The sequence below is a fragment of the Diorhabda sublineata genome, chromosome 8, assembly GCF_026230105.1.
Source record: "Diorhabda sublineata isolate icDioSubl1.1 chromosome 8, icDioSubl1.1, whole genome shotgun sequence".
NCBI lineage: Eukaryota > Metazoa > Arthropoda > Insecta > Coleoptera > Chrysomelidae > Diorhabda > Diorhabda sublineata.
In genome coordinates this window covers 15,513,614-15,529,624 of record NC_079481.1, presented here as the reverse complement: position 1 = coordinate 15,529,624, position 16,011 = coordinate 15,513,614, and the positions used below count along the sequence as shown (strand labels likewise).

General features: G+C 34.5%; 1 protein-coding gene across 4 annotated transcripts in view; it reads left to right on the top strand.

Annotated features, from left to right (window-relative positions):
• Positions 1-16,011, top strand: part of LOC130448018 (nucleosome-remodeling factor subunit NURF301) — a 67,231-nt gene that overhangs the window by 11,625 nt on the left and 39,595 nt on the right. For 2 of the 4 annotated variants that reach the window (XM_056785166.1, XM_056785163.1), the window contains exons 5-7: positions 9,337-9,557; positions 9,687-9,767; positions 12,748-13,020. In XM_056785166.1, coding sequence (XP_056641144.1) covers positions 9,337-9,557; positions 9,687-9,767; positions 12,748-13,020 — 575 coding nt within the window. The remainder of the gene's footprint in view (positions 1-9,336; positions 9,558-9,686; positions 9,768-12,747; positions 13,021-16,011) is intronic. The other 2 variants (XM_056785164.1, XM_056785165.1) reach the window with 2 other exon arrangements.

The following is a 16,011-nucleotide window of genomic DNA, read 5'->3' as shown; positions in this document are numbered from 1 at the left end:
AGAGGTGCAGATAAAGCCTGTTAAGCGGCAAAGAACCCCCGCTCCTACACCTAGCAATGAGTTGGTTCCAAAAGCCGAACAGCTGCGGGATGTCATTGGCGCGACGTTCCATCCAGCAGCGGAACCTATCCATCTTCGGATAGTTAGGAGTCATATCCTGATTAGTTAAAAGGTTCAAGTCAAAGCGCCTCATCAGCCTTTGGTAATTATAAGTGGGGAAAAATGGGAGTATCAGAAGACTCTTTAGTCTACTATGAAAAGGACTCCAACTGCCAATTCTGAGAGTAAGCCATGGAGACAGCAGAGCATCTAATCTTCGAAAGTTCTGCCAATTTCATCAAAAGACTTCTCGATGAAGCGGTGTCAACATCTTGGGAAGTAGGAAATAAAAACTCCAGAGAACTATCCTCATTGTGGAGTCTACTTATTTTGTAATCAGACCAATGAGATGGCGGAATCTTGTATAGGTCCACACTGGCTGTAAAGTCAAGGGGAGTCTCCATACAATCTACAAGAATACAAGATTTGTAACCTTTGTGTTATTGGTATTGTTGGTACATGATCTGAAATTTTCAATATGTTGCGGGATTAATTAGGAACGATTCACAACCCTAGTGAGGAATGGGGTAATTACATGAGCTGGTGACTGGGGTAATTACATGAGAAAACAAATTTATTGTACCCGAGTCAACAATTACCTCTGATTGTTGTAAGGGATATGATATTGATGAACCTTTCCCACTTACGGGTAAATACAGATATAATTTTGTGGAACCCCAACTGGTCGCACATACTTGGTATGTGAGGCTCTGCTAAATCGTGGTACCAAAAGTAACGGGGTATTTCCAGACGATTTGTAGACAGTTGCTTGGCCAAATATATTTGGCTCCGCGGCTCCAGGGATCTTCTTTGCAATATTTTTAACTTTTTGACATGTTGTGGACTGTAACAGTTTTATCTTTTCTTTTTGTATGATATATTTTTTGTTAGCGATGAAGAGCTTTTTTAATGATTTTTTTTGCCTCGACTAGTGACTGCTTATAACAAACTCGTGTCAAAAAAAATTCATAACTCTTTTAAAATTTCTGTATAGTTGACTAATGCTGGTGAAAAATCTGTACGTTTTTCTTTCTGGTCAGTGCTGTAGAAATTATTAATTCATACTACAAAAAATCAAACTAATTTTTAATGTTGAAATATTGATTTTTTGTTACTTTCTGTTGTATAATGAATTTTTTATACTTGAAAATCAATAAATCTGTAAGTGATTTTAATAATTTCTTAGCCTGATGTAATGTTTGTTTGGGATCTGGTGTTTTCATTAGGACTAGGGATACTGATACATCTAATACTGATATTTCATTTGTTTTTTATGAAATATATTGCTTTTAATTTTTATTTAATAATTAATATTAAAGATAATAAATTATACCAAAAGTTTCTAAAAACTTGATTAATAATCATGATTCTTGCATGGAATCTTCTTCTTTCTTACATAATAATAATAATTACATAATAAGTCTATCGCCTCTTCCGTCTTTGATATCTTTCCACATCGTGGCTATAGGTGATCATTCCACCTGGACGACATGTAATCTATGTCCTAATGGAAGATTTTTATCCCTTGCTATTTTAACTAGTGTATCGTCTGTCATTCGACTTATATTTTCATTCTCGTTCTAGTAGTGTTTTCCCAGAGATCCGTCTGAGAATTTTCATCTCTGTGGTGTCCAAGAGCTGTTTGGGTTTTGATGTATCTGGACTTGTTCCTGATGTATATGTATAGGTCATTATAAGTCTGATTTTTGCTTTCTAAATGACTGTCTTTGCTCCGCCGTACTACATCCCGCGACCTTATTTCCTGTAGCTAGTTTTCCTCTTATCTCGTCTTCTACGTCCCATAACTGGTTATGTAAATCCCAAAGTACTTTAAATTCATTCTTTGTTGTATCATTTAATAATTTCAAACTGCATCTAATGGGAGCTGTTGAGCACCCACTTGACGTTACCAGAGACTGATGTCCTTTGAGAAGCCGATCAGGCACTTTGGCTTAAACCCTTTGATATCGTTAGACAGGTTGTGTTTAAACCGCACTCGAGTGAATGCAAGACACTAGCAGATGTTTTGTCCTCCTCCATGCATCAACTGCATTCCGGATCGTCCGTGATGCTCATGGTGTGGAGATGGTGTCTTAGATGTCAGTGTCCTATTAGAAGTCCAGTCACTAGTCTGATTTCGCGCCTACTTAGCTGGAGCAGTTTCGCTTGTCTCATGCCAGGCGTCTCCATACATTTCTGCCGAGCCCGCCTTGCGAGAAGCCTGTTGAGAGACGTGATGACAGCGCTTTTGGTCACTCCAAGGATGGGTTTTGGATCCATCGGTGGGTTCCCCGATCCCAGTCTGGCAAGTGAGTCCGCTTCGTCGTTGCCTTTGTTTCCCGATTGACCGGGCAACCAAACGAGTTGGATCTTGCAGCCATCGCTCACCAGATTCTGTAGGACTCTCTTGCAATCCAGCACTAGCTTACAGCACACCTTTTCAGCTGTTATGGCTTGTATGGTAGCTCTACTGTTAGAGCAGATTGAGATTAGTGTGTTCCTGTGGCGTCTTCTAATGGACTCTTTTGATGTTAACATGCATATGGTTTATTTTCAATTTTCATATACTATTTTCCTGTGGCATTCAAGTAATTTGATGTTTGAAGATCATCTTCATTTTCGGCACTTATTATGGCGTCGTTGATATACCACAGGATTTCTCTGTCACCCATTCCATATCCTTTTCCTCGCCGCACCTTTTTTCTGATTCGAATTCTGTTCTGAAAATTTTCATGTTGAGCTTTTTATTTTTTTATGGATAATAATGGGCATTGTTAAAACTCCAGTCCAATGTCCAAACTCTTTTTGATTCCATATAATATTTTTCCTCAAAAGCTTTCCTTATATTTATGTGGATATTGAGGTATTATACACACTGCGATCCAAAGAATGCTGTTGGGTTCCCCTACTACTACTACCTAACCTAACTACTTTTTGTTTTTTTATGTATCCATAATATTAAGTCATTTGGAATTCGTTCAAGCATACCACCCATTATTCAATTCAAAGCGAAGAAACGTTTACATGCAACGCATTTAGAACTACTTCTGAAATCACGTGGTTATCACGTGCCAAGCGGCTGCACAAACTGAACGGATTTTCGTAAAGTTACGGACTTTTATCACATTCCCCATTACGAGTTGTGGATTTTATAAACTGACTGATAAGTTTGATAAATATCAAATAATTCATCATATTTACCAAATTCACGGGTAATTTTATATAAACACCGAATTTATTACTTTTACCGTAACATATACAAGTTGTCCAAGTATTAGCATGTGACATTCTCCAATTTAAGTTTTCCCCTTATTTATATGGAATAAATTTTTGGATTCGTTCAAATTTTTCAAAAAAAAAATTAAACTGAAATAAAATTAAATCCAAAATAAACTCATATTTTATATTAGTTGATAGAGAATTATAATTAAATTTAATTTTCCTAGTTTTAAAATAAACAATATTCTAATTTATGTTATTTTTTTGGTATTATTATTAGATAATATCAGTATAAGCCCAGTTCTTTTTAATTTACTAACAGGTCTTTTGGAGACCCTGACATAATTGTTTTTTTTTGTTCAAAGATTGATTCAGACTTTTTGAGAGCTGCTTCACAATTTCTTATAGAGGGTGATTGATTAATGTGATAAAGTCCAGTGCCTCCTTTGTCCTTTGAGATATTAATTTGAAAATTTGATTATAGCCATCAATATATTATTAGAATGGATAGTACGTGATATTGGTTTGAACAGAACCGAGACAATAAAAACAAGAACAACGCAACTACTGGCATACGCAGACGATGTAATAATCCTTTCAACATCGGATAACGAGCTAAAGGAAACCTGCAGAGCCTTCAAAGAAATGGTGTGAATCTACGAGTCAACAAACATAATAAAGTTCATGATAATGGCAACACCACAAAGAAAAAGAGCAATGAAAAGTTTGTTAATACAACTGAACGAAGAAAAGGCATTGAGCTTAGAACAAGTTCAAAGTTATATATATTTTGGGGTGGTTATCAAGGACGAAAGTGACGAGGGAGAAAATCTGGAAGCGAGGATGACGAAGGGAAGTAAACAGTTGGCGATAATAGGATCCAAAATAATAGGATACTAGGCGGTAAAAAGGAGGGAGATTTATGGGTGATGAGAAAAAATAAATATTTGGAGAAGCAGAACTAAGCAAAATAATAAGATCCAAAAGAATAGAGTGGCTGGGTGACATAAAGATAATGCCAGATTTTAGAGAAACCAAAAAATGATTGTCATAAAACAAGGAGGAACAAGAAAAAAGAAGACCAAGGAAAATATGGTACGCAGAGGTGATGGAAGACCTTAGAGAGAGAGGGGGGGGGGTAATTTAGGACTGGAAAACGGAAGCAAAAAATAGGAAAGGGAATCACTTCCATGGTATGGGCCTAAAAGGCCTGCGTGAAGCACCTGTATAAATATAGTCTTCACATTTAAAAATTATTTGCAGGGTATTCCAGAATGCTGTGCCATATCAAAGTTACAATGAAACACTCGAATCATTCCTTATACCTAAAATTACTACAGTTGGCACTCAATAACCAAAAAACGTCGGATTATCAAATATTGTATTTCTTTGAACTATTTTAGCCGTGTACATACTCAAGAAAAATCTACCATCTTTCATTATCAACACCTTGACTATAAAAAACTGAAAAACATATACACATAATTGATTTTAACTGTAATTTTTTTTTGTGATGACTGCTAGTCATGGCTTCTTCTGGAAGAGATTTTAAAACCAAAATTTTGTTGCAATCAAGTTCTCTTTCTTCGTCCCAGCGTACTAAAACATTTGCATCTGATATAGCTTCGTCAGAGCTAACAGAAATTTTAGCATTCGGGAGCTCCTCTAATGTTTCATCTTCATTAGATATTGTTTCTTTTACTATATCTTCGACTGTAAAGTTGGGGTTCAAGTTATCTTCTATGATCCATCTTCTAAGATCTTCTGAAGATTCTGAAGGAGCGTTAGTTTTATCATGTGTGTCATTTATAACTTCGTTGCTACATTTTGTGTGAGCATTGGATTTTATAACCAAATATTTTTCCAGGATTAATTTTCTTCAAAAGTGACGTCATGTCTGCGTCCTATCAAACAAAAAAAATTACCTGGATGTCCAGGAGCGTGATCTAACAGTAAAAGAGCTTTTATCCGTTCATCAAGTGCTTATTTGCGGCAGGCACAACGAGATTTAAAAACATTGAACACTTCTTGTATTACCCACGCCCGCCTCTGATCCTTATAAACAACAGGAAGGGCGATTTTATTTGTCAATGTAATATCGATGCCGTACTTCGCTTCAAAATAGGCTTCAGTTTTAGTAATTGCTTCTTCATTTGAGCTGAAGTTCCTACCAGCGAATATTTTTTCGAAATCAGCGAATAACCAGTAGTCACTGGGGGGCCAGATCTGGACTATACGCTGGATGATAAAGCAATTCAAAGTGTAATTCGTTCAATTTAACGTTTCCAGCGACTTTTTAATCGTTGCATTTTGTATTCAAAGGATCTAAAAACTTTTTTCGATGGAGCAGAGTCCGGATAACACTTTTGAAGCCATTGCTGAGCTTGTAAAGTTCTATCAAGAAACAATGATAAATCAACACACGAAATTGTTTTGAATCCATTGTTTTGAAAATAACGAAAGAAGCTTCACTTAAATGACTGTCACTTTTTTCTGACTAATCGAAACGTCATGAAATGTTATAAACGTTGTATGGATTTGACAATGGCAGCGCCATCTGTATGTCAGTCACACGACTTATTGAGTGTTGTTATACTAAGTGGAACTTCTTTCAATAAAAGAGGTAATTGATACCTCCCCACACATTCAATGACCATTTATTCAACGACTTTATGTCATTATAGGATATGGATTAGTTGATGAATAATAGTGAAAGTTTTGCCTGTGGACACAACCATTTTCATTAAAGTGGCTTCTTCTACAAATAGAGTATATTCGAAAAAGTTGATTAACTTTTGGTAAATCCCACCTGCACCTTCTTTCAAAATTATCTTCAATTGATTCTTGTTGCAAGTAAAAGTGCTTAGGGTGCATTTGCTTCTCACACTTGTGTGTGGGTTCTCATTAACTGCCAGTAAAAAATGAATTCCATTTTATTTGTCCCAGAAGTTTTTAATCGTCATACTTTTCATAATTAACCGAACCCGTGCTATTGAACTGCCCCATCAATTTCTCCAAAGTTGCTTTAATAGGTTACCGCATTTCAGTGAAATTAATTTTTGTCCTAGTTCTAATTCAAGTTCAAAACAACAAAAAATGTACCAAAGTGCTAAGCCAAAAAATATCAAATTTTAACAAATAAATCAGCCAGCTAACAATTAATTGTTTTGCAAAGAAAAAATATCTCAAGAACTAATAATTTTAGGTATAGGGAATGCGCGATATAAAAGGAGTAGTACTTTTCGATACTGACTTAAAATACAGGGTGATTCATTTAAAAAAATTGAGAGATGTATTAGTATTCTTAATTTTATCAGATTTTATGAATATTAACGAAATAAATAATTTTCCGGAATTTTAAGTACTATTCAAATGCTTTAGTGGCAACAGATCTTCATTATTTAATTTCTCTTACATTGCACAGGGTATTGAACTTGTTATGATTTTTATAGAAAATTTAAATACCTCGCAGAACACAATCACAACCCTATATTATTGTCATAGGGAATACGAGTATATTCCTAATATGAAATAAAATAAAGGGTGTTTCGTTTAAAAAAATTTAACTTTGATATAGCACAGAATTCTGGTATACCATGTAAATAATTTTAAAATATGAAGACTAACGATGGCTTTAATCCTTCAAAGTTACAAATTGATATCTCAATTAATCACTCTGTATATAAATATCTATTTTACACATATTATATACTGTTTGTCCTACGAATCAATCTCTTAACATATATTCGATTTTCTATATTTCATTTTTTTTTATTACAATCTATGGACTTGACATAAACTTTATATATAGTTTAATCTTCGTAACCAAAGATTAACATTTCTAATATTCCATTTTATATTGAAGCAAGTTTCTAATAATATGAGACTAACAGTATTTCGTGGGACATACAGTAAACATTGCACTTGCACCTGTAAAAAGGTAGATACTCCTGCAATTTACCCTTGGTAACTTTTTCCTTTTCGTAAAACGCAATATCAGCAGAAACACATCATTGAAAGCAATTACTACTTGATAGCCCACTTCAATTGGAATCCTAAACCTGTTGATTAGTTTTCCTGTTCCCTGTAACTTATCCTTTACCTGTGAAATTATCGAATACTCCGAAACTGTTCTGATTGTCTTGCAAGAAAAAACTGAAATATTATAGAAAATCGGATTGGCTATAAAATATTGATTTGAGAAAGAGCCAAAATTTAAGTACAAGACTATTTTCTATTCTCTATATTACTCCAGTAGGTCAAAAGCTTATCACAATTTTTGTTCTACAACAATTTGTATTGCATTGATTCACGATTGCGACAGTCATTGTCAAACTACAACGGCAGAAACATGTAAGCTTCGCTATCAGATTGCTCGAGGTACCAAACACCGTGATCTTTCCTCAAAGAAAGTTACATGACAACGACCGGCCGCATATGACCTATCACACAATAGAAACAATCAACAGAGTGGGCTTTGAGATCTTTGAACACCCTCCCTACAACCCTCATCTCATTCGCTGAGACTTCTATCTCTTTGGATCGCTCAAGGAAGCTTTGAGAGGCGCCTTAGATGTAGTCAGAACAGTGGATCCACATGATCAACCGAAAACCTTCTACCAGGAAGGCATACAGAAGGTTGTGGTTTGCTGGACCAAATGCATTCTTGAATGTGGAGAAAAATACCTGTTCTATACTTATCGTAGTTGTAGAACAAAAAGTAATCGTTGGATAAATGGATAAAACAGAATTTCATGTGTTGATTAATCATTGTTTTTTGGCCAAAAAATACTATTGAAACCGAGTCTTGACTCGATAAACATTATTTGGATTTTGCCACAATAAAATCAACCGATGAAAAGAGGTTTGTTAAGTTTAAACGAAGAAAAATGTGTGCCGAGGACGATACAAGCAGTAGACACCTCAAAGAAGCTGCCACACCGTTCAAAACATAAAAAGAGTGTACAAAATAATTTCGGATAGCCGTAAAGTGAAGCTGATTGAGCTAACTGGGAACCTAAATATTTAGGCATTGGAAAGCTCTGTTCAAAACGCAAATTGATGATTCTGAGCAGTGCTTGGAGCAGAACAATTGGAACAAACGTATCATTTAATACAGGAGTGTCCCATCGATATTCAGTCGAATGGATCGCACGTAATGAACCGACTTCCAAGCATGGAAAGACGCAAAAGTCGACTGGCAAGGTTACTGGATCATCATTTTAGGATGCGCATGGTATAATATTTAGTGACTATCTTTAAAAGAGGAAAAAGATTGTAATCAATGCAGAAATTGAAATAAAACGAGAATTCTATACGCCAAAAATGAATATTCAAGACTCTCCCAACCATCCATCACCATAGGTACCTGACCCTTAAACTTTGGAATTTCCATAATAAAGAAATGGTTGTATTTTTGTCAGCTTACATCATAAACATCGTCATTGGAGCACGTACGAAACTGACTTATTTGAAGAAGAAGAAGAAGAAGGTGCTGTTTTCATCAAAATCATGCACCATGTCACAAGTCAATGATTAAACGGCAAAATTCCATGAATTAGACTTCGAATTACTTCCGCATCTATCTTATTCTCCAGGTCACGCTCCTAGCGACTTTTTCCTCTTCTCAGATATTAAGAAGCAGTTCGAACGCGCCAATAAAGAGGTTATGACATCGAAAATAGTTATGTCGCCTTTAAAGAAAAATATATTAAAAAATAAAATTGAATTTTATCAAAAAAAAAAAAAGATTTTCCTCTGCGAGCCTACAAACTTTACTGCCCACCTGTTATGTCCTTTGAAATACTTTACAACATTAATAAAGGAAATCAGAAATTGGGCAGACCGAAGCATATACGTTCTCTTATTTGCTTTGTTACAATATATTTCCAAAATTTTACTCCCGCCTCCTATAGTTGTACAAACGAAAATACTAAAGACTTGTATATATTCCCCCAACCTACCTTATGCATGTTTTGTCCACTAACCGCTTGTGTTGTGTTATGATTTTAATCGCAGGATGGAAAAGGCTAATCAGCAAGTTATCACTAGGAGTAGAACTGGCAATCTTCCACCTTCGAAACCAGTGATCGAAGCACCAGATATAAAAGTAGCTGTGAGCGGTAAAGCAACTGCGGAAGAAATCAAAGAGAAAATGGAACAACAACTCCGATTACAGAGGGCTGCACATCAACAGAAGAGGGCGCTCGATGTGAAAAATATGAGTCTTACCACGCAATGTGAGTATTTTATACCACTATCACTAGATAATTCGTAAAGCATTTGATTTATATAAATTGATTGTGTTAATGATAATTTGTTAATTTCGTTTGTACTATAACTGAAGTAATGTTTGGTTTATTACAAAGCTTCCTCTGCTAGTACTACGGTAACAACCACAAAAGCATCAACTACAAGTAATGCGACATTGCAACCAATCCAACCTAAAGGTAGGTTATTTCTCGTTGATGATGTTTATTAAATGTGAATATTACTGTAGTAACTCGAACACAGCGTTGCATCATTAATGAACTTCGATTCAATATATGTCATAAAGTAGAACTGCTTCCAGTTCAATCGTGATTTTGTAAATGGTCGGCTTAAGATATTGGCTCTTACTTACTTAATTTATTTACACTAGACACTAAAATAATTGATGTATCGCTACTTATATAATTATAAATTCACTATTTTTTCAATTTATTTAAATTCACCGGTTACTAGGTACTATTTCGTTACGTTCACTATGACTTTGAATTATATACTGACCCTCGCTGCTAAAATAGCACGAATTTATACCAGAAAGATATTTCTAGGTTTCTAGAAAGTAAACAAACAAATAAATAAAAAGGTTTTCCTAGAATTGGTTCTAAGCACAACAAAAACAAATCGTTTTATTTAAACTAAACGGTGGGTGGTAAATTTATAGACACTGTTTCCTACTCACCTAGTTTATTTACACTAAATACTAAAATAATTAATTTATCGCTATTTATATAATTAAATATTAACTATTTTCTTAATTTATTTGAATTCTACGGTTACTATGTACTATTTCGTTACGTTCACTATGATTTTAAATTATATACTGACTCTAGCTGTTGAAATAGCACGAATTTATACCAGAAAAGAATTTCTAGATTTCTAGAAAGTAAAAAACAAATAAATAAAAAGGTTTTCCTTGACATTGGTTCTAAAAACAACAAAAATAAATAAATATATTTGAAATAACGGGGGGAGGGGGGTAGTGATTTTATACACACTGTCTCTGACTTACTAAATTTATTTACACTAGACACTAAAATAATTAACTTATCGCTACTTATATAATTAAATATTCACTATTTTTTCAATTTATTTGATTTCACTGGTTACTATGTACTATTTCGTTACGTTAACTATGACTTTGAATTAAATACTGACTCTAGCTGCTAAAATAGCACGAATTTATACCAGAAATGAATTTCTAGGATTCTAGAAAGTAAAAAGATTTTTTTGGTTATAAAAACAACAAAAATAAATCGATTCAAACTAAACAAGGGGGGGGTGAATTTATACACTAGTTACTAAAATAAATAACTTATCACTACTTATATAATTAAATATTCACTATTTTCTCCATTTGAATTCAACGGTTACCATGCACTATGCAAGGATTCACAAGTCATTGACACGATGGTTAAACTGAACGAATTAACACTTCGAATTGCTTCCTCATCCACCATGCAGTCCAGATTTGGCCCCCATTGACTACTGGCTATTCGCTGATCTATCCGGTTAGAAATTCCGCTCAAAGGAAGAAGCAATTGCTGAAGCTGAAGCTTATTTTGAGGCAAAAGACAAATACTTGTACCAGCACGACAATAAGAAATTGAGAAGCATTGGAATGATTGTATTGCTATTGAAGGAGATTACATTGATGAATTTTGATTTTTGACAAATAAATTCAAATTTTTCTTAGTTAGTCATAAGTCATACGACTTATTGAGTGATGTGTTATGATAATTGACTTTTATTTGTAACTAAATTATCAAAATGGTTTAAGCTAATAAAAGCGAGTTCCAATATACAGGGTGATTCATTAAGAATGTCCAATCTCTGAACTGTAGATTCTAGACCTCAAAATATGATGATTCTACTTAACATGCCTTATGCAAATCCCACAAATGATTATTTTTATAATTAATTATTCCTCGTCTGTTAAATGTTGCCTCATTAGTAAAAAGAATTGTATCCAGAAAATCTCGGTTAACATTTTGTTTATCTTGCTAAAAAATTAAAATTTATTGAACTTTTTAGAAGCAAATAACTCGATAACCGATTGAGTTACACGAATAAAAAAAGAGTAACTTTTTTTGTAGAATTTAACGCTTTTTAATATTTTTTCATTATTTTAGTTGTAAGTTTAGCCCAAAAAAAGTTTACTAGTGTAACTAGCGCCCTCTATTAGCAATGTTAAATTAGAGTGCAAATTATGATTCCTCATGTCAAAAAACGTAAAATTGCCAATTTTCAAAGAGAAATTGTGAAAACAAAAAATTATTACGAAAATCAAAATTTAAACTTTGAACACCCCGTATCTCGGAAACTAGCAATATTTGTATAAGGCATGCTGAGCAGAATCATATTTTGAGGTCTAGAATCTACAGTTCAGGGATTGGACATTTTTAATGAATCACCCTGTATAAGATATTCATCGGAAAATTAACGAGTCAACCTTCATATTTCTGCCTCAAAACTTCCAAGCGATCTTTGTGGGATATAGGCAACAGAATCTTCACTTTTTGAATCAAAGTCGGAGCAATTAAAAAGTCACAGATTTGTACAAGCATTGATCGTCTGCTTTTCCACTGCAATGATCCAGCGTATTAATTGAAACTTGAAGTACCAGTCACAGCACAGCTTCTTCAGCATTTGTACAATCCCGACGTAGCTCCCTGCTACATAATACGAAAACGCTGCTTGAAACTAATGCGATAATTGAACTGAAAGATATTTCAAAACTAGACTTATAGGATTGCTTCAGGAAGTCAAAATCGCTTGGAAATGTGTTATTAATCAAATAAGGCAAATATATATAAGTGGGCTCGATAATTTTGAAGAAACCTCATATATGAATTTATTAATATATTTCCGCATTTTACTCAATTTTTCTTTGCATTAGAGTACAGATTATTCGTTAAACGGCTAACATTTCTAAATATCAGTAAATTATTCTGCATGTATTTTTTTTATTTTTTTTTAATTTATTGGTCATAATCATCGGTACATTTTTTCCTAGAGTTGTATATTTTATTTTATGTGATTTTCTGAGAAAATATTTACGCTTTTTGGAACAGATAAAACTAACTGCTTAAATACTGATAAATAATGAGTTAATGTCTAAATTAAAGTCTATTTCTAATATTATTAACATTTTTATTAATATAGTGGCCACGACGGTTGATGGACAGATGAAGATCGTCAAAAATGTTGTGGTGCCCAATCAAGCAGTAGTCAGCGGTAAAAATACTCTAACTTCGTTACTTACCTCGAACACTACTAAATTAGCCGGCAGAAGGATACTCATGACCAAAGGACCAGATGGTACTACCAGAGTTATAACCGGGACATCGAATATTCTACCTAAAAATCTGCCTACTACTCAACAGAGTTTGATTAAAACTTCGACAGGAAACCAACAAACTTTGAGTCAACAGCCAAGTTAGTACCATCATATTATAATCGATCGTAGTCCTCGAGGTTCTGATTTTTTATTACAAGTTACTTTGAAAGATCCTAATTAGAGCTGCCAGGAATTTTTCCGCTATTACTCATATTTGCAGAGTGTGAGTGCTTAGATGATGATAATTACATCTTTAAAATTTTTTTAAAAATCGTACCTGTTTGATTATGGGACTTTCTATGTCACATAAAAAAATTTTGCTGGTATTAAACCCCTGTACTCGTAGAAAAACATTTAAATACTGCTAAGAATTGCATTGCATAATAAAAAATACTCTCGTGGGGAAAAAATCGACTCAAGTCGCTCTTTCTCAAACAAAAGTATTTAGCAAAAAATTTGTAGCTTCCATTCTCAAAGCCATTAGTGTTAGATTTGTCTATGTTGTTATTGAGTTAATTTTTGGCAAAGAAAAAAAATCAAACAAAAAAAATAAAAAAGGGTTATAATTAACAGTAACTTCGTCAAAATAATAATTTATTTATAATTGCTATCTTATTCTTTAGTGAGCGCCATTTTGAGGTCCGATGTCGTTGCTGGTACACGATTTCTAGCCCAAACTTTTCACTTGGATCATCCCAAAAATGCTTGATAGGATTTAAATCCTATGCACTAGCCAATCCATAACTGCAATAGCATTCTGTAACTACTGCCTTACGGAATCTACAGTATGTGAACTGGCAATACTCTGCATTAGGATGCAGTTTTCGTCGATAAAACTGAGGTGATCCCCTAAAATTGCTCTTATGTATCAGTTCGCTGTTAATCCCCCCTCTTTACGGCCAGTTTCAACAAAAACCTACTCAGTTTTTACTTCCATTGAAATGCTCGTTCAAACCATCCGGGAACCTGCGCGAATATTTCTCCAGGTAATCTGTAGATTCGTCCACTTCCATCGCTACCATGCAGGCACACTCTGCTTTCGTTTGAGAATAATGAAACCTGTTCGTCAGTCCAATTGACGTGTTCTCTGGCACATCGTAGACGGGGTTCCTCGGTGGGTTTTGGTTAATTTGAGGCCTTTTTGGTTTAAGGTTAGCTGCCTTAAGTCTTCTTCTGACTGTTCAGTCGCTCCTCGCGTTTCTCTGAGCTCTTGTTGAATTTGAACTCTAGTGAGAATCTGATTTCTCAACGAAGTGTTGACAATGAATTAGTAATAGCTTTTCTATACCTTTTCCTCTGAAAACGCGTCTTCTATCAAAGTTATAAGTCTCTTAGTAACGGCGGTAAAGACTGAAATTAGCAGACTGGCCACTTCTCGCTGCCTCTAGCCCTTGTATCATTCAAGGTGACCGCTTGAGCAGCTTTATCACTCGTTGTTTCCATTTTATTGTAGAATTCTTGTTTGTTGTTAACGTTGATGTGTATCTGTTAACCATTGATGGCCAACCGATAGTGGTAGTTCATAAGAGAGAGATTCGTTCTATATATTTGGGTGGGATGAGGAAGTTTTTTATAGCGAGGAGGATTCATTGGAATCGGCTTTGAACTGGGAGCTGTTCTTCTGCAGGGCTGGGGTTGTGGTTTTTGTTTGTGATTGCACTGCTCAAGCTGAAGAAATAAAAAAAAGAACAATCAAGCTGGTTTGACGAAAGAAGAAAAAAGAGGAGAACTACAGATTAAAAAATGGTTCTTTAAGGTTTGGGGATATATTTTGTTTTTTATTTTTTGGATTATTTAATAGAAAAGCGGGTAACTTTTCTTGAAAATAAAATTTTAAATTCTTATAATTTTATTACACACAATGAAGAAAAGTCTATGAAATCAAAATTCATAATTTTTTGAATGTACGATTTTTTCCAACTATCAGCATCATTTTTGTGTAAAATTTAAATAAGCTTGTTTTCAAGTTTTTTTTAGATTTTCCAAAATTAAAAAGAAGCCCCTTATTCATTTCTTTCATCATCCCTACCCAGAGACCATTTCAAAATATTTTTGACAGGTTCATTTTATGGTACTACCACGAATAATGGGGAAAACTGAATGAGAAGGTGGTTCTAATTGCCTAGGAATCTCTTTAAAGTACCTCTGGTCACTCTACCAGGTGGAGTCTCTCCATAATGGAAGAATCCTCGAAGCTTCACTGATATTAGAGCAAATCTCTTTCGCCAGGCCAAATCATTAAAAGTAACTTATAATAAAAATTCAGAAACCACAGATTTTCCCTTTGAGTACCAATTTTCTTGGAGTATTTATATACGATGTGGCTATTAAGTAACGAGACTAGAGATGCTACAGAAAAAGTACGCATGCACTCAAAGTTAGCGATTGTCATAGCTGAAGCCTACTTTTTCGAACGCGATCTCTACAGTGTCTGTAGCCGTTGCTTTCGTTTGTATGGGGTCCGTGCTTTTGAACAAGTGTAAAACAATGAATGTTTGTCGCGTACAAGGGTTTTTGATGAATCGTTTTCAAGGTGACCGAGATGATTCACATTCGACTCGCCCTTCCACGTTAAAAACAGATAAAAATATCGAATAATTCGGTAATTTTGTCGGCTGAGTATTCGGCAATTCGTGCTACAAGAATTGCCAAAGGCAAAACTGGTGCCTAAAATCCTTACATTTGAACAACAAGAGGCTCGCAAAAATATTTGTCTAGACCCTTTGAATGCGATTCAAAATTACTCTAATTATTAGAAAAGGTAATAACGTGTGACGAATCAAATCTGCATTGGAAGAAACAATATTTGAGTCTGTTAAAGCTGTGAAAGAAAAAGGACTCACTTCCTGAAGAAACTTTCAGAAAAAAACTTCCTGTCTTAAACAATGAAAGAACTTCCTGCACTGTTTCGAATAATGGAAGGACCTCCTGTACTGTTCCAAACAATGGAAGGACTTCCTGCACTGTTTCGAACAATGGAAGTATTTCCTGTACTGTTCCGAACAACAGAAGGACTTCCTGTACTGTTCCGAATAATGGAAGAATGAAATTTTTGAATAATGGGAGGTCTTCTTGGGCTGTTTCGAATA